This window comes from Podarcis tiliguerta (genome assembly GCF_965153285.1).
Source record: "Podarcis tiliguerta genome assembly, chromosome: 1".
NCBI lineage: Eukaryota > Metazoa > Chordata > Lepidosauria > Squamata > Lacertidae > Podarcis > Podarcis tiliguerta.
Window position 1 is genome coordinate 103038534 of NC_139534.1, and position 18662 is coordinate 103057195.

The 18662-nt window shown below is 42.5% G+C and overlaps 1 protein-coding gene across 4 annotated transcripts in view; it reads left to right on the forward strand.

Moving 5' to 3' along the window:
- Positions 1-18662, forward strand: part of MIPOL1 (mirror-image polydactyly 1) — a 191607-nt gene that overhangs the window by 146415 nt on the left and 26530 nt on the right. For all 4 annotated transcript variants that reach the window (XM_083453028.1, XM_083453029.1, XM_083453030.1 and 1 more), the window contains one exon: positions 12536-12766. In XM_083453028.1, coding sequence (XP_083309154.1) covers positions 12536-12766 — 231 coding nt within the window. The remainder of the gene's footprint in view (positions 1-12535; positions 12767-18662) is intronic.

Here is an 18662-nt window from a genome sequence, read left to right on the forward strand (position 1 = left end):
TGTAAATCTGCATAAAATTTGCATATGCTGATTTATATGCATAGATGCAAACTTGCGGCAGATCTTCAGAAGTAAAGCCACCCTGTAAGCAAACTTTTATTTATTTATTTTTAAGTGGGGGTGAAAGGCAGGAAATCTAGGGCCCCATTCAAATGAGCAGGGGGTTCTGTCCCTCTGGGCCACCCCTTAACAATGCCCCAGAGGCCAAGCAGCTTACGAAAAGGTCATGACTCAGAAAGTTCTTCCTGAATAGTGGATCCTAACATCCTCCCCTTCAATTCCATACCAAAGCATTAGTTTACCTTCAGCACACAAAACAGCTATGCTGCATTCAGCGGAAGTGTTTACATTGGGAACCATGCAGTGATAACATTCAGAGTAAATAAACTGATATTGTGACCAATGAAATAATGTTAAAACTTGAACTGGCAGGGAGCAAATAGCACCCCAAAACATAAATTTAAATATGTATTTTTAGGCTTGATAGCTAATAAGTGATGGTCCCCTTAGTGATGGTCATTAATCTTTCACCCAACAATGGCAAAACAATAGGTCGTTTTACTTCAGGTAAACCAGAATTCTTTTCTTTTTCTTTCAAAATGTACAGTGTTACCTTGGGTTAAGTACTTAATTCGTTCCAGAGGTCCGTTCTTAACCTGAAACTGTTCTTAACCTGAAGGCACCACTTTAGCTAATGGGGCCTCCCGCTGCTGCCACACTGCCAGAGCACAATTTCTGTTCTTATCCAGAAGCAAAGTTCTTAACCCAAGGTAATATTTCTGGATTAGCGGAGTCTGTAACATGAAGCGTATGTAACCTGAAGCGTATGTAACCCAAGGTACCGCTGTATTTATCTGGTCCAGTAAGATAAAATGGATTTTTTGCAGGCAGTTACTTGATTCCAATAGGTGTCATATAGGGAATACTGTTAAGATTTAGTAATTATTGAGACCTTTAATTCCAAGACATGTTGTTAGCTTTAAAAAATATCACTGTGAAGTCTTAGCATATTGTGGTATTTACCCGTGGCAAATAAACAGGTTTTCCAGTTAGACGACAATTTATACACAACACAGGAATGTTAAGATATATATTCTGGACTTGTGGGTGTTGAGCATGCTGCTTTATGGAAGCGAGCAACTTACAAGTGCCAGGAGAAATACCTTGATGCCTTTCACATGTGCTGTGAACATCACATGGCAGGACAGAGTCTCCAACAAAGATGTGTTCTCCCAAGCCCACATTCCCAGCTTGTTTGCACTTCAGTCCCAGTGACATCTGCGCTGGCTTGGTCATGTACACAGAACGGAAGATGGCAGGATCCACAAGGACGTGCTGTACAGGGAACTGGCTTCAAGTCCTAGGACTCTTGGCAGACCAACTCTGCATTACAAAGATGCCTGCAAACATGGCATGAAGGATGGCAACATTAACCCTGCTGTGTGGGAATCCCTCGCAGACAATCGCAGTGCCTGGAGACAGATAGTCAAGTCATGTATCCACAGCAGTGACCAGACAAGGAATGACCACTGGGAGGAGCGCAGAGAGAAGAAAAGCCATGGTACACCTGTAGCAGCAAAACCGACACCACCTTCTGCCTCAGCTGCAACAAAACATGTCTCTCTTGTATCCTTCTCTACAGCCACAGGTGGCACTGTAACTCTCCAATGGTTTGTGTTAAGTTGTGGGTGAACATATCAGACGACACAGCGATTCTTCAAACAGCTCTTGTTTATTCACAGGCCAGAACAGAACTGAATTGAAGGGTTCAGCCAGCCTGCTTATATAGAGCTCCACTAGAACGCAACAGTAACCATTTTCTGTAACTATCCAATCACTGAATGTCACTTTCGATCCCTTATTTGCATATGTGGACCTGAGTGAAAACTATCTACAGTATCTCCCTGCTGGCCCAGGGTGAGAACTTCAGTACATAACAGTTTGACTTTCCCTCCGAAAGCACTCTTCCATTTTCTCCTGACAGTGTCTCAACTGAGCATCCTCCCCATCACACGTATAACCTTTTACTGTGGATCCTACATCCGTATGAGAAGACCCTCCTCACTCGCCTTTGTATTGTCTGTTTGTAGCAATGTGTCAAAAAGAAACCCAGGCGGGGAATGGGACTTAACAGTGTGATCATATACATATCTACTCAGAAGTCACATTCAGTCAGACTTAATTGCCAGATAAGCGCATATGAGATTGCAGCCTGAGAAGGTAAGTCACTGTCCTCACCTGGTCCAGCACAAGACATTCTGCTCTCTGAGGTGAAAGGTACATTCCAAGTACAGAATGTAACCCGACTGCCAGCTGAATCTTACTTCAGCACTGGTGGCATGAACAGTGCTCTCCACTGCACCAGAAGACAGTAGGCTACCTTAAGGGGTGCAGACAGACCACATGACACTCACAGCTCTATCCTCTCAACATCTTACCTCAACTCTCTGCCTGCCTCACAATTACCAGACCTGCTCTCCAGGATCCAGATTGAGCCATCTCTTGACTGGGGCAAACTTTCAATTTATGATCTTGTTTTTCTAAGTCTTCTCCATGATACACAGCCAGCCCCTGTGTTTTATTGGTTGTTTTAGTCCCATGGTCTCAGCCCTGAACATGGGGAAAACACCATCCTCTTGACACAGTGGTCCAGGGTGGCTGAGGTTCAGAGACATCCCTGGTCTTTGATGTCTTCCAAGATTCATTTTAAGTAGCCTATGATGTAAAGCTACTTGGTCAGCTATTTTCATAAATGGACCAAGCCCAAGGAAGCTACAGTCAGAACCTGGATACTGATGATTGCTTTATATCTGTGTGTGTGTGTGTGTGTGTGTGTGTGTGTGTTTGTACATTGTTGTATTCTTTTGAGCCAAGAACTGTGTAGCTACATTTGGAGAAGCGTGAAGTCCAAAAGATGATGACATTCTGAACCATGTATTGTTCTGGAAGGTGTGGATTAGATCACTTCACTTAAGAATGCAGACCAAATGACATTTTCTTCCATCCCTTGGAAGTTTATAATAATAATAAATTAAAAGGTCATTGCAGCTGTAGAGGGAAAGACTCACCTGACCAGTGAGAGGGGATTATATAAGATGTAGCATTCCAGGCCTAAACTGCTCTTACTCCTTTTCTCACATTTCTGCCTCCAGTAAAAAGGGGGGAGCTCTCAGGGAACCCTGAAATATAAATGTGGGGGTTAATTCCTTGGCTTAGTTGGTGAGCACATTTCGACAGAAGTACGAAGAAGAACTTTCAGAGTTGTCATGTCGTAAAAAGGCACGAAGAGAATCCTGCTGGATCAAGCCAAAATGCCTCTAGTCCAGAATTCTGTTTTTAACTGGGGCCAACGAGTTGTCATCCCAAAACTTGGAACAGTCCTCCCCTGTTTTTTGTCCTATCAGGTTTCAAGTGCCCTAAACTTGGAGATTGCTGTTAATCACCATGACTGAGAATGCAGTCTTACACATGTTTATTCCTAAGTACAAGTGAAACTCAAAAAATTAGAATATTGTGGAAAAGTTCATTTATTTCAGTAATTCAACTTAAAAGGTGAAACTAATATATGAGATAGACTCAGGACATGCAAAGCGAGATATATCAAACCTTTATTTGTTACAATTGTGATGTTTATGGCGTACAGCTGATGAAAACCCCAAATTAACAATCTCAGAAAATTAGAATATTAAATGAAATCAGCAAAACAAGGACTGCAAATAGAGCAATGTTGGACCTCTGAGAAGTAGAAGCATGCACATGTACTCAGTACTTGGTTTGGGCCCCTTGTGCATCAATTACTGCCTCAATGCGGTGTGGCATGGATGCTATCAGCCTGTGGCACTGCTGAGGTGTTATGGAAGACCAGGAAACTTCAATAGCAGCCTTCAGCTCTTCTGCATTGCTTGGTCTCATGTCACTCATCTTTCTCTTGGCAATGCCCCATAGATTCTCTATGGGGTTCAGGTCAGGCGGGTTTGCTGGCCAATCAAGCACAGTCATCCCATGTCCATTGAACCAGGTTTTGGTACTTTTGGCAGTGTGGGCAGGTGCCAAAGTCCTACTTTTCCAGCTAGTAAGCATGTCCAGGAGTGAAGCATTATAGCTTTCAGATGTGTAGTCATGTTAGCATGTAAAAACAACTTGGAGCATCATGGTGACCTGAAGACTAATGAATTGATTATGGACCAGGAATAGGGAACCTGTGACCCTCTAGAAGTTGCCAGATCATAGCTCCCATCATCCCTGCTTTTTGACCATTGTGGCTGGACTGCTGGAGTTTAGTAACATCTGGAGGGCTGTGTGACAAGAGTCCATCCAATGAAATAAACTCTAGTCCACCACAACTTACCATACCATGGTGAATTTGTCAATCTTTAGGATGTTTTGTTGCTACAGGGCATTATGCTGTTTTCAGCCGATTACCCACCCTCCATTAATTTTCCCTGTCCCTTTTCATATCATTTTTGAGTGCTTTGGCAGAAAATCTGTATATAAATGTGGCACGTGACATTGCAGCTATACCCTTATTGAGGGAAGGAATCCTACATGTCTAGAAGTGGGCAGTGCCAAATCTACCAACATTAATGAAGATCTAAGTCAAAGTCCAGCCATATGTAAACCAGAACAGAGTCCTGCAAGTGGGACATGCAACAAAATGTTGTAGCATGGAGCTCTGCTGTTCAGTGCTTCAGTCTGAGTGGATTCTCCATTCCCCTTGCCACCCAGTTTTCTGCCCCCCCCCTTCATTGGCTATTTAGAAGGGCTGTTTTTCCCCTTAAGATCTGTTTCTTCCCTCCTAAATATTTTTTTCTATTTTAAATATTCAGCTTTCCCCCAACCTCGCTGATACCTTCCTCTTGTGTATGAGTGTTGCTGTTTTGGTTCTGTAAGCAGCGATATATACCTCAGAATACTGAAAATGGACGAGATGCTTAAAATAAGGAGATGGCTGCAGAGTTAACCTCCCAAAGCTCAGTGAAAACCATCCTTTAGTTTAAATCATTTGAAAATTCTTTTTTTTTTTTTTTTTTTTTACAATAATAATCTCAGAACACGCTTTCATGGTAGTATTATTTGATGGGGGGAGGGGAGCCCTTGTTATAATACTGCCCTTTTTACTCAAGGAATGCTGGGGTAGGGGAATGTCTCTTCGTTGTGTTACTCTTGACACCATCTGCTGTTTTAATGAAAGCATTTTAAACAATAGACAGTATCAAGGACTAATGAAACCAAACATAATTAGCACGAAGTAACTTATAGCACAGCTCAGATTAGTTTAGCTGTTTATTCGATATGAAAGTAAACTTGATAAAAGGTGACTTTTTTCCCTACGTTTCTCCTCTAGGGGCATCACACGCATTTCTGAATTCTGCTTTTGTCTTCCTGGCAGCCTGAGCTTTATAAGCAGCTTTTAGTGCAAGTTATTACAATTCTTTTTTGCATAAAGCGGGTCATTCGAAGTTCATCTGTAGGTGGGGCAGGCAAGGTGGATTGGGGGACAGTTCTAATAGATCCATTTCAATAATTAAGTCATGCATTTCTTTTTTCCTCAACAAAACCTGTATGTCGGGTTTGGCCAGGTGGGAACTGTTTTCATGGCTGTTATCTTTGTCAAAAGGAATATTATGAAAATAAGGAATTACTGTGCATATTTTAACTCTTGATTAAACGGAGGAATCACAGTTCTCTCCATGAAATGATAATTTAGGGACTTAAAAAAAATATATCTAATAGAGTGTCTGATTATTACCCCTCCATTATCCCTATAGAATACATTTTTAGAAAACAGATGTGTTTTCTAAAAATATATTCTACAGGGATACATTTTTAGGGAGCGAATAGAGCTAGTGTCAAAAACCATACAATAGTATCAGCAGCATAGCCTTGCGTCCATTATGATGTGCAGTTGTATTCCCTGCTCCTTTTTTAGACTTGGTGGTGGGACACCTGACCCCTCCCTGCCTCAAGGGTTCTGCCAATAATCTTTTCAATCCAGGGATCATAGCTAGACATGGAACCAGGGCTTGTTTGGGGGGGGGGGTTAGAGGAGCTACATCTACTTAGAAAAATAACTGCATTGTTATTCTCTGGAAATATTTATTTCATTCTAGGACACTAAATATGATTGAAGCAAGCAACTGAGACCAAGAAACGACAATAGGAGCTTCTTAAAAGGATCGTATTAGTTTGCCAAGACAACTCTCCGTTCGCAGCGGATGGGCCAAACTCTGCCCACTCTTTCTCCATTTCCCTTCCGTAGGCCCATAGGGATGCACTTTTGCTATTGTAACTTTAGATGTACTTTGCCTCAGAAGCATTCAGAAATGTATTGAGTTACGCAGATTTCTCTGATAAAGTTGCAGGAAAGGCAATTAAAATGGTAAGAGGATCACCTTTAGGAAACAGATTTAAACAGATAGGGTGTTTTAGGTTAAACAGAGATGATTCCAAGAAGGCATGATGGAGCTGTATACAAACCATGAATGGTGTGGATTAGATTCTAAATTGAGAAATGCTGTCCAAGAACTCAAGGCAACAGCCTAAATGGAAAGAGGAAAAGCCAGTACTCCTTCACCTACCACATAACTGACCTACAGATATTGGATGACATTGAGCTAATGAAGACCTTCAACAGAAGCCCTGCATGAGGACTCCCCCCCCCCCCCGCCAGGAGTTGGCTCCTGTGCTGGGGGGGGGGGGAGATTCTAAACTTGGACCAACTTTTTGGTTTTTTTTTAGTCCTGTTGTAATAGTTTGATGTTGTCTTCTTCCATTTCCCTTGTACAGTGGTACCTTGGGTTACAGATGCTTCAGGTTACATACGCTTCAGGTTACAGACTCTGCTAACCCAGAAATAGTACCTCGGGTTAAGAACTTTGCTTCAGGATGAGAACAGAAATTGCGCGGTGGCGGCGCAGCAGCAGTGGGAGGCCCCATTAGCTAAAGGTTAAGAACAGGTTAAGAACAGATTAAGAACAGTTTCAGGTTAAGAACGGACCTCCAGAATGAATTAAGTACTTAACCAGAGGTACCACTGTAATGTTATGTCAAGAATACTTCCAACCACAAAACCCGTGGTGTGATTTTTGCAGAAGATTCCAAAATGGCATTTGAATATATATGTGTTGGTGCAGAATATGTATTGCAAGAGCAACAGCATTGCAGTTTGCAACACCTCTGTCCCCATTAAGCTGCTCCTATTATGAGCGAACAAAAGAGTAAGCAAATTCTGGCATGAGCAAATGGGCATTGAAAAAAAAGTTGCTTCTGATCCTTCCCCAACGTTTTTGAGATATTTGCCAAGAACATACAGGAAGCGGCTGATAGACAGTTAAACAGCTAATACAGTATACCTGACTGCATAATTAGCAAACAGTTTGCGTCATATGCAAAGTAGGCATGGAACTGGGAAACTGGAATACAGCCTTTCCTTGTCGCAAAGGGGCACGAGAGGTTTGGGTTGCTTTCTAACAGGGTTGAAGAACCTGTGACACCTCACCCCCAGATGTTGAACTCCAGTTCCCATCAGTCTCAGCCAACATGGTCAATGGTCAGCAACTTTTGAAAGGCACTAGGTTCCCTTCCCCTGCCTTTAGATAGTGTTTTAGCAAGGAAATACAGGCCTTTAAAAGAGATCTCTTGATTCTTTTATAACAAAACTGTTTTCTTACACACCAGAGGTGAATATCCACCACTCAAAAGATGCATCGAAATGCATTCCTCGAACCACTTTGCATCAGGGCTATAGAATTGCTGAACAACTTCTGCAGAGAGGGGGAAGATAAAGTTTCTTTTAAGAGTTCTTTAACATAATCAGTTTGATAGCAACCCAAAACACCTTTACTACCATTAAATATTTACCAAGACTTGGCTTTTGGGAGAAGGGCAGTTCAGAGCAGTGTGCTTGGCTCCATGCAATGGTATTGATTAGCTATCAGAAGGACATAGTTAATGAATAACTTTAGGCATTACTGAGCACTCAACATTCCTGTCAAGTTTTTTTTTTTTACCTGAAGATGACCTAAACTAAAGTCAGTTGGAACTGACACTAACCCTGCCGCAGATTGCTCAAGAATACGTATGATATGAACAAAAGGTTCAGACAAATCGGTTGATCAATGCTTAAGCAATCCATTCTAATGGCTGTTGTCATCACTGCTGGACTTTAGAACCAAGCGTGTTTACATTTAATTAGAAAGAACACACAGTTTACATCGCACGGTAGCTATCAATATCGAATTGGAATTGATTTCTGCTCTGTCTCCTGAATCACTATTTCCTTCAAGCTAATTTTTAGGAAGCAGCTTGCAAGATGAGCCGTATAAATTTTAAAGCAGGGTAAACCTATTTCCTGGGGATGATAATAAAAGTAAATGGCATATAGCACAGCCATTAAGTTGGACTTGCTTTTGAGGTGATTCCAGTGCCTCAGTTGTGTTCCAGCAGTGAGAGATTTGCTGTTATCAGAAAAGTGTCACTTTTAACTGAATGACCACTTCGCATAATTCTTCACTTCGCTGAAAATGTGGAGTTACTACTTCAAGTGTCTTTAAAAAACCCCACAACAGATATATTAAGGTGACATCATGCTGTCAGAATGTTTTTGAAGCAGAGTGCTCTTTTGCTGGGGGTTTTGGCATTCTGCATGAAATTAGGCTTGTTACTCTTGTCTTCCACCTCATGTGCCCACTCTTCATGGCAAATTGGCCTTTTGAATTTCTCATGCTGTACAATTTTATGCATGTTTACTTATATTTATGTCTGATTGTGTTCAGAGGGATTTATTCCCCATGAAGAATGACTATAGTTCAGTAGAAGAGCGCGTTTAGGAGGACGCGGGTGGTGCTGTGGTCTAAACCACTGAGCCTCTTGGACTTGCCAATCGGAAGGTTGGCGGTTCAAATCCCCATGACGGGGTGAGCTCCCATTGCTCTGTCCCAGGTCCTGCCAACCTAGCAGTTTGAAAGCATGCCAGTGCAAGTAGATAAATAGGTACCACTGCAGCAGGATGGTAAACACTGTTTCTGTGCGCTCTGGAAAGCTGTCTGTGGACAAGCACTGGCTCCCTCGGCCTGAAAACAAGATGAGCACCACAACCCCATAGTCGCCTTTGATTGGACTTAACCGTCCAGGGGTCCTTTACCTTTACCTAGAGCGCACACTTTGCCCTTGGATTATCTCAAGATCAATCCCTGGCATCTCTAGGTAGGACTAGGAAATACTTCTATGTCTGTCGCAAATCAGGGTAGACAGAGGTGAGCAGCCTGTAGCCTAGGTGGTGCATGTGGCCCCTGACTTCATTTGATGCGGCCCTCCCTTGCCTCCTGAAGCTGCTTCATGCTTCCAACCCCTAAGAATTCTCTCCTTCCTCTTCTTAATTTCCTTTTTATCTGGATTTTGTTGTATCTCACTAAGCCATATTTAAGTGCCTTAAAAGCAAGACAGTGATGTCTTCAGTGCCTGGCGTGCTCTGGTCCATGGGGTCACGAAGAGTCGGACACGACTGAACGACTAAACAACAACAAAGCCATATTTAAAGAAGATCCACTGAAATCAAGGAACATTATTGTGTTTGTTTATTACGTTTATAGCTTGCCTTTTTCTCCAAGGAGCGCACAGTGGTGAACATGGTTCTTCCCCTTATTTAATCCCCACAACAACCCTGTGAGGTAGGTTCAGCTGAGAGGCAGTGGTTGACCCAGGAACACCCAGTGAGCTTTTTGGCCGAGCGAGGATTTGAACCCTGTTCCTCCTGGTCCTACACGCTAACCACTGCACCACACTGACTCTTCTTGTTTTGTTTAGGCTTTTTATGACTAACTGAAGTCCATTGATTTGAATGGGTGCAGAAGAGGCCAACTCAAACATGATCTTTTCATGTTTCTTCATGTACAGTAAACATAAGCCAGAGGCCTTCAAGCTCTCTGATGTTCTGCAAGTGTCATCTAATCCAGCTTCCTGCAAAGCAGTAATCACAGCTAAAGTATCCATGACAGCTGGCCATCCCAAAATCTGCTTCAAATCCTCCAAGGAAGGAGGGTCCTTCACCTCCCAAGGGATTCCATTCCAGCTCTTTTTGTCAGAATGTTCTTCCTGGTGTTTAGTCAGAATCTCCTTTCTTGTAACTTGAATCCTTTGGTTCGGTCCAATCCTATGCATCTTTATTTGGACATAAATTCATGCACATGTTTTAACTTTTTTTAATTTTTAATTTTTGTAACCCGCCATGGGACCTGCAGGTGAACGGCAGAAAATAAATTGAAGAAGAACTGAATTCTAGGCTTCTCTTTATGAAACTCTTTAAGTGCCTTAAAAGCAAGACAGTGATGTCTTCAGCTTACAGCTTTACATTTTCCTTTGAAATGCTTGAGTATTTAATTTTTCCCCCGTCTCTTTTTTTGTGTGTGTGTGAAATGCGAGTCAATATATTTTATCTGCTACTCTTCCAGTGGTTTTTATTTATTTATTTTAGACACTCTGCTCTGTGGATTTTTCGTATTTCTTTATACATTATTTATAGTTTCAGAATGTCCTTATTTAATTGAATAGGTACCTCGCACCATTTTCAAACAACCTCAGGTGGTAGGTGTAATGACATACCGATACTCTGACCTTTAACTTTTAGATTCCTATTAAATCAGCCATATTTTACTTATGCATGCGCAGAGGGTTTTAATTTCTATATGATCTGGCAATGCGGTCGTGTTTTCTGCAGAAAGGAAAGGGGAGTGCCAACACTCTTGACACAGAGTTCTGTTTGTTATTCAATGCTTACTTTTCAAATCTCAAAATAAGAAAACACAATTTATGCCTCATTTCTTACTTCCATGATGGTTCAAATGTGTGACATCCAATCTATCCAACCCAATGTTTGCAAGAAAACAAATATGCACATGGTGGGGAGAATGGCTCCCTGCAAAAGCAATATAGGGCAAAGATTTTAAAAAGCTGCTCAGATTATGTATTTATTTTAAACAAAAATAATTAAGGAAAGATATCCACTCATTCATTTATATCAGTGGTAACCTTGAAGTCACTGTTTCTCAGCCTAGTCTACCTCACTGGGTTGCTATGTGGAAAAACATAGGTTAACTGCATAAATACCACACTGTGGGATTGATGGTAGTGATAACGGGGTAAAACTGTGATAAATAGTGCACCCTAAGCATGTTTCATCACTTTCCAACAGTGTGCTCCTATGCTTGTATACTGAGAAGCAAGTTCAATATAGTTCAGTGGGACTTACTCTCACATAAGTGTACATAAAATTGCAGCCTTGATAGCACATTTTAATTGCTCTTAACAGCCACTAACTGTCATCCATGGGGTCTAACCAATCAGATGATCTGATTCTAAAAGATCATTGAATGTGCACCTGGATTTTGCTCCACCCAAAGCCAGCCTTAGATGTGGACAAGCAGAGCTGAAAGCTGCAGTGATTGTAGTGAGCTCAGTATTTTTAACCTTCTTCCCCCACCCTACCCGCCCACCAAGTTCTAGAGTATAGGTGGGGAACCTATGATGCTCCAGAAGCTGTTGCGCTCATGAAGTCTCAAGTCCTAGCTGGCTTGGGATGATCCTTAGCAGTGGCAACAGAGGAGGTGCGAGCCATACTGCTGCTTCTCAGACACTTCTGCAGAAATAAAGAGATACCTATAGGGTTGTGTCCAACAGAAATGTAACGTTAGCTCAAGGGCTTCCACTTCTGTAGTGGAACTTCCCCTCTCTCTCCTCCCCCCACATATCCCCAAATTGGAGGGTAATGTGGAGAGAGGAGCAGGGTAGTTTCCATCGCACAAGCAGAAGTCTTTGGGCTAATGGGATGGTCTCGATGGATCCGTTCCCCAAGCTGTTGATGTATCTTGACATGGAGGATATGCAAGATCACAAAAAGGAAAGGAAAGGAAAGTGCTAATTATTCACACTTCCTCCGTTTCAGCTTCTGGGTAATGCCGTTGGCTGTAACAAAATATTATGCTGTTGGTCAATAGTATATTAGTATATTTAATCCTGGGTTTTTTATTTGTTTCGTGAGAATAGGCCATAGCACTTACCTCTACTTCATAGTACTGCTGAGAGGCAAGTGGTCTGTATACAGTGGTACCTCGGGTTAAGTACTTAATTCATTCCGGAGGTCCGTACTTAACCTGAAACTGTTCTTAACCTGAAGCACCACTTTAGCTAATGGGGCCTCCTGCTGCTGCCGCGCCGCCAGAGCACAATTTCTGTTCTCATCCTGAAGCAAAGTTCTTAACCTGAAGCACTATTTCTGGGTTAGCGGAGTCTGTAACCTGAAGCGTATGTAACTCGAGGTACCACTGTAGTACGATATGCGTGCATCATTATGAAAACGTTGATTTAGTTTTGTGTTTATTTTTAATGTATTGTGGAACCATTAGCACGGGTGCTTGCTGTTTGAATTTTACATTGAAATATTTTGGCCATGGCGTATTTGTACCATCTTTTAAAAGTCCTCTTTTTACATGCCAAACCTGCTCTGACCATACTGAAAAGACCTACCTTTTTGTTTTTGCAGTTTACACCAGTCTTTGTCTCAAGAAGTGAACCTTAAGGATCAGTTCAACGCCACTCTCATAACTTATGAAAAAGCTCTGAAAAACAGAGAGGATGTTGTGTCGATGCTGCTGCTTCAAAATGAGGAGCTGACGGCCCATCTTCAGCAAGCAGCAGAAGAGAGAGCAAATGCAGAATTGAAGTTTCAGCAAGCTTTAGAGGCTTCACAGGAGGCCAGTGAGAAACTTCAAAAGTAAGTACATTGTCTTTCTTTTTGGAAAATGGTGTTTGTCAACTAAATGGGCCCCTCTTCCTGTGACACAAAGAGATTCAAGTTAGAAAACAGACAGAAATCCCTATTAAAGTTAGTGGGCCAATTCTTATCTGAATATTTATTCAGGCTTAATAGCAGAGCTATTTATTGTTATATCCAGCAACAAAACTGTAGGGTTTTTATTTGTCAGCTTAGCTTAGTTATAACATCTGAAGAAGAGATAGGATTCTTGTGTATTTATTTATCTTCTATAACAGAGGTCTTCTTCTTTGGCGGTCACTTGTAGCCGAGTAAGATTGTCTTCCATAAACACGAGTTTGACAATGTGTACATAAGTGACTGTGGAGGCCAATTTTGGACCCACACGTCCTTCCACAGTGGGGACATTGGTTTCTGGGTGGAAGTTGATCACGGTGTGGATTTGCCAAGCGTGCCTTCCTCTTAGCACGTTTCTCCCTTGCGTCCTGAGTTTGAGTGTCTTCAAAGCCCATGACACCTTTGGTAAAGGCTGTTCCCCAATTTGAGCGCTCGCAGGCCAGTGTTTCCCAGTTGCTGGTGTTTATACTACGTTTTTTTAGATTTGCCTTGAGACAGAACTTGTGACTATCCAGATATTGTTGGACTCCAATGCCCATCAACCCAAGTCAAGATGGCCAATGATCAGGGGTGATGGAAATTGTAGTCCAACAGCAACTAGAGGGCCACAGGTTCATGCTTGCTTCACACATTATAGACTCATGTCTATATGCACATGTCAGTTGGATCCAGACTGGATGGAGGGAAAGGGTCCTTCTGTTTGCAGACGTCTTTTTCTTCACAAAAGGCATCCTACCAGTAGGGAAGATGGGGAGTGGTGACTTTTACCAGTTCCTCCCAACCCATGAAGCTCCTAGCACCATTTCCCAGGGTGTTGTAGGAGGATTGCCCAGCCCTCCAGAACAGTGTCAGAGGTAGTGCCAGGGGTTGCATGGGGAGTCGGAATCTGCCCCCTCCCCCCCACCCCCCACCCCACAGGGAACATCCCCTGGGCAGAACTGCATTCAAGGGATGTTCCTTCTTAGAGGAGCAAAGTCTGGATCCAGCCCTGTAACATTTGAAGCAACTTTGTGTATGCTGCTGAAATGCCTGGAACATTTCAGTTTCCCATTTAGGTAGTTCATATATTTGACTGTAACATGTTCACCCTATTCAGTTGTTCTTCTCTTCATACAATGAGAGGGAGAATGGGAATGCACTTTGCTCTTTGCCATGTCCCCATTGCTTGGCTCCGCCACCCTCCAAGCATTAATAATAATACCTCTTTGCATTGCTTTTTCTGTTGGTTGCACTGTGTTCCCTTCTCAATCTTACACAGTACCAGTTTAGAGAGAATGGCACATTTCTCATGTCCTGCACACGTCTAGAGGCAGGTCAGGTGAAGCATGATGATTAATGGTGGAAAAGGCTCATGCTTTCCAGCAGCTTCCAGGCACAGCATATCTCATGTTGTTCTGCCATGTAGTTGCCAGCTTCCATAGGCCCAGATGAAATGAAAATCAGTGAATGCACCTTTTTCTTTCTCTTCATGGACGGCTAAAGTTGAGTAGATCTGGCTGTTTGTTAATACTTCTTGAAGTTCAGATGTGTGCTTTCCCGCTGAAAAAAGTTCATGCCCAAATCAGTTTACCGGAATATCCAAAATTAAAAAGGCCAGGTTTTTCTTGGCTACTTTGCAGTACAGATCAAATCAATCACAGTCCTTGAACACATGTTCAGCATATTTCTTTTCTGTTCAGTATCATGGGGGAAGTTTGCAAAAGAAAGGAAAAAAGGACATCAATGTTTTCAGTTTTGCTAGGGCTGCCATATTTCAAAAAGTAAAAACCAGGACACCCCAAAAGTTGTTGAGCTCCCCCCCCCACAAAACGCAAAAAAAACCCAAAACCCATAAAGTTTTGATTGACTTGCCTAAGATCCAGGACAAACTGCTGCCTGCCGAAACCCCCCCCCCCCCGGACCTTTGAAATCCCGAGAAAATTTGTACGTGTGGCAGCCCTAATTGTGATCTTTCTGAAAAATGCCTGACATTGGGAGAAACTCAATAGTTGGCATTAGTTTTCTTGCCAAAGATTTAGGCACAATGCACCAGTTTAAAAGGAGCTGTACTACCTATTGGCTTCAAGGCCCAATTTAAAGTGCTGGTCCACGCCTTTAGAGCCCTAAATGACTTGGGACCCAGATAACTGAAGAACGACGTCTTCCCTTATCAACCCTTCTTGTGCATTAACATGTTGTGACCCTTTTTCAGGTGCCATTTGTCAGGTGCCATGACAAGGGGCTTTCTCTGCAATCTCCACCCCACCCCCTGCCGACTCTGGGGTGACCCTCCCTACAGAAACGCACCTGGCAGTCGCATTATGATCCTTTTGTTGCCAAGCTAAAATAGTTTTATCCACTCTGTCATTTTTAATTTGTGCCTGTTTTCATTTGCTGTAGCTCTGTGGTAGAGCATCTGTTTGGCGCGCAAAAGGGTCCCGGGTTCAATTGTTGGCATCTCCAGGTAGGGCTGGGAGAGCCTTGGTCCTGAAATCCTGGATGTTGTTGTTGTTTAGTCGTTTAGTCGTGTCCGACTCTTCATGACCCCATGGACCAGAGCACGTCGGGCACTCCTGTCTTCCACTGCCTCCGGCAGTTTGGTCAAACTCATGCTGGTAGCTCCAAGAACACTATCCAACCATCTCGTCCTCTGTCGTCCCCTTCTCCTTGTGCCCTCCATCTTTCCCAGCATCAGGGTCTTTTCCAGGGAGTCTTCTCTTCTCATGAGGTGGCCAAAGTATTGGAGCCTCAGCTTCAGGATCTGTCCTTCCAGTGAGCACTCAGGGCTGATTTCCATAAGAATGGATAGGTTTGATCTTCTTGCAGTCCATGGGACTCTCAAGAGTCTCCTCCAGCACCATAATTCAAAAGCATCCATTCTTCAGCGATCAGCCTTCTTTATGGTCCAGCTCTCACTTCCATACATCACTCCTGGGAAAACCATAGCTTTAACTATACGGACCTTTGTTGGCAAGGTGATGTCTCTGCTTTTTAAGATGCTGTCTAGGAAATCCTGGATAGCCACTGACAATCAGTGTAAACAAAACTAATCTTTAGTCTGTATAAAGCAGCTTCTTATGCTGCTGTGTAATTATTATGTGTTCTGTCTGTTTTACTGCATTTAAGTTGTGATAAATGGCTGTGTTTCTAAATAGAATAAAGGATGGCATAAATATTTTTTTAAAAATAGCCAGTGAACCCTGCCCTTGCACTCCCAATTTTCTACTGAGCATATCTGTTGAGTGCCCTGGGTATGCTATTGACAATCTTCCCCAGCCCCTTCCAGAGGCTAGAGGAGTTCTCCCTAAGTATATGCATTGCTGTGCTGTGATCTTCATTGTGTAGCCACCAAGAATTCCTGCTTTCCCCCCAAAGGAATCCTGGCAACCAGCAAGGCCCCTGCAGTCATATTTTGTGAGCGTCACTGTACCAGGAAACCATTCTGCTCCGAAGATCTAGAACTCCTCTTAGAAACCCATTGTTTGATTCCCTGCCAGTGAAAGAGCAACATCTACCTCCCAGATCTTTGTTTCAAACAGCAGCTTGTTAGGAAGGAAATACATAATTAACTGAAAAGTTACACAATAATTCTATATAAGAACTGGACTGTTTCACACATTGTGTGTTTTGACACATATCCTGGAGCAGCTAAGTTGAACTCCAGAGCAGCATCTCATGTTCCTGTTACGCCAAAGAGAAGCTGCAATTATTACCAGCAAATTCTTGCTTACCACTTGCCCCACCTTAGAGACAGACTGTCAGCTGCCAAACCTGTAAAGGCAGCAATTTTCTTCTTAGTATAGCAACCAAGGGGTCAAACATCATCTGTCTCTCCTGTTGCACAGACTGAGCTGACAAAAATGCTATTATATAATGATACAATTATGCCATGACAGTCATTTAGATATCAGTTAATTCCCAGTGATAGTCAGCTGAATATTGGCTCATTTTGGAACAGCGAAAACAAAGACCTTTTTTTGTGAATTCATGTTGCATTGTGATATTATTTATTTTTCAATTATTTTAAGCAGCTGTTGTGAAACAGTTTCCTCGGTTCACTTAAACTGCTATGTTTCACGCAGTGCAATCATGTGCACGTTTTCATAGATGTGAGGCCCTCTCCTTTCTTCCTAGCAAATGCGCCTTGGTTTGGGAACGTTGGTTTGGAATGTTCTTCTGTACACTTTTAAATATAGCTGCAAGAATATTATAGCTGCAAGAATATTATAGCTGCAAGAATATTATAGCTGCAAGAACATTTCCATCCAATTGTTACCAGTTTCAGCGCTCCCAGTCCATTTTTGGCCCTATCTTAAAGCACTGGTGTGGCACTCATCCCCACACATGCTGGCTCCCCTTCAGACCTCCCCATATTGAGAGTGAATAATATATTCCAAGTGTAATAATAATAATAATAATAATAATAATAATAATAATAATAATATAGCCCGCCCATCTGGCTGGGTTTCCCCAGCCACTCTGGGCGGCTTCCAACAAAGTGTTAAAATACAGTGGTCTGTTAAACATTAAAAGCTTCCCTAAACAGGGCTGCCTTCAGATGTCTTCTAAAAGTCTGGTAGTTGTTCTTTTTGACATCTGGTGGGAGGGCATTCCACAGGGAGGGTGCCACTACCAAGAAGGCCCTCTGTCTGGTTTCTTGTTACTTGGCTTCTTGTAGTGAGGGAACCGCCGGAAGGCCCTCGGCACTGGATCTCAGTGTCTGGGCTGAACGATGGGGGTGGAGACGCTCCTTCAGGTATACTGGACCGAGGCCATTTAGGGCTTTAAAGGTCAGCACCACACTTTGAATTGTGCTCGGAAACGTACTGGATTTAGCTGGATCTGCATAGAATCTTCCCTGTGATCCTGATCAGGAGGAGAATTCTAAGTATGTTCCATTTTCCTTCTCAAAGTTTATCACTAGGAACTCTGAAGTGAAGCAATGGACACCATACTTGGGTACATCGGAGGCAGAGCTTCCATTCACCTCCCCTCCATTTTAAAATAACCCCAAACACCTGAAAAGGACTTCAGTCTCTCCATAGACTAGACCAGGTTGGCTGCCATAAAGGATAGCTAGACCTCACACATTTCTCTTTGTACTAGAGTAATTTAGTTAAAGCCATGATTTGCCTGTCTTAGATTTTCACTTAATTTGGGGAATCATTTTCTGGAAAGCAAAGTAGAGAAATTGCAGCATGTAAGAGGGCAAAATATTTTGAAAAGTTCCATCCAGTTAGCTGTGAATCTGGTCAGATAACTTGAGCAACTAGCTTATATAAGTATCCCATTTCTGTTCTTTAGTGTTAAAATAATTTGCTGTTACAATAGAGTATAGGCCAGGATTATCTCAGAGAAAATTTTCTAGCTTTGCTCTAATCCTCCCCAAACCAGGAGTGCTGTAATGGACCTGCAGATATAACCTGAACCATGCTAACTCTAACGTGAGCTTTTATGAGAAGAATTAATTCAATTTGACATGCTTAACTACTCAGGGAAAAACTGTCTGCCAGGTTAGTTAATGCTAAAATCAGCCTTCTGAGCCTGTAGCAAAATTAAACAGCTGGGCAAAGTCTTTTGACAACAACAGCATGCCCTTTTTATCGAGAAACTGTGGAAATGCTTACTGCATCTTCCCAGCACCCCCAGTCATCCACCCCATCTTATAATTCAACCTGCAAACAGATTAAGCAGCTGAGTTTGTGGAAAGTGTGTTTACTTTGAGCTAAGAACCCTTGTGTGGCACTATAGAGATTCCACTGACACCTCTGGGAGAGCCACACAGACGGTTCTTACTCAT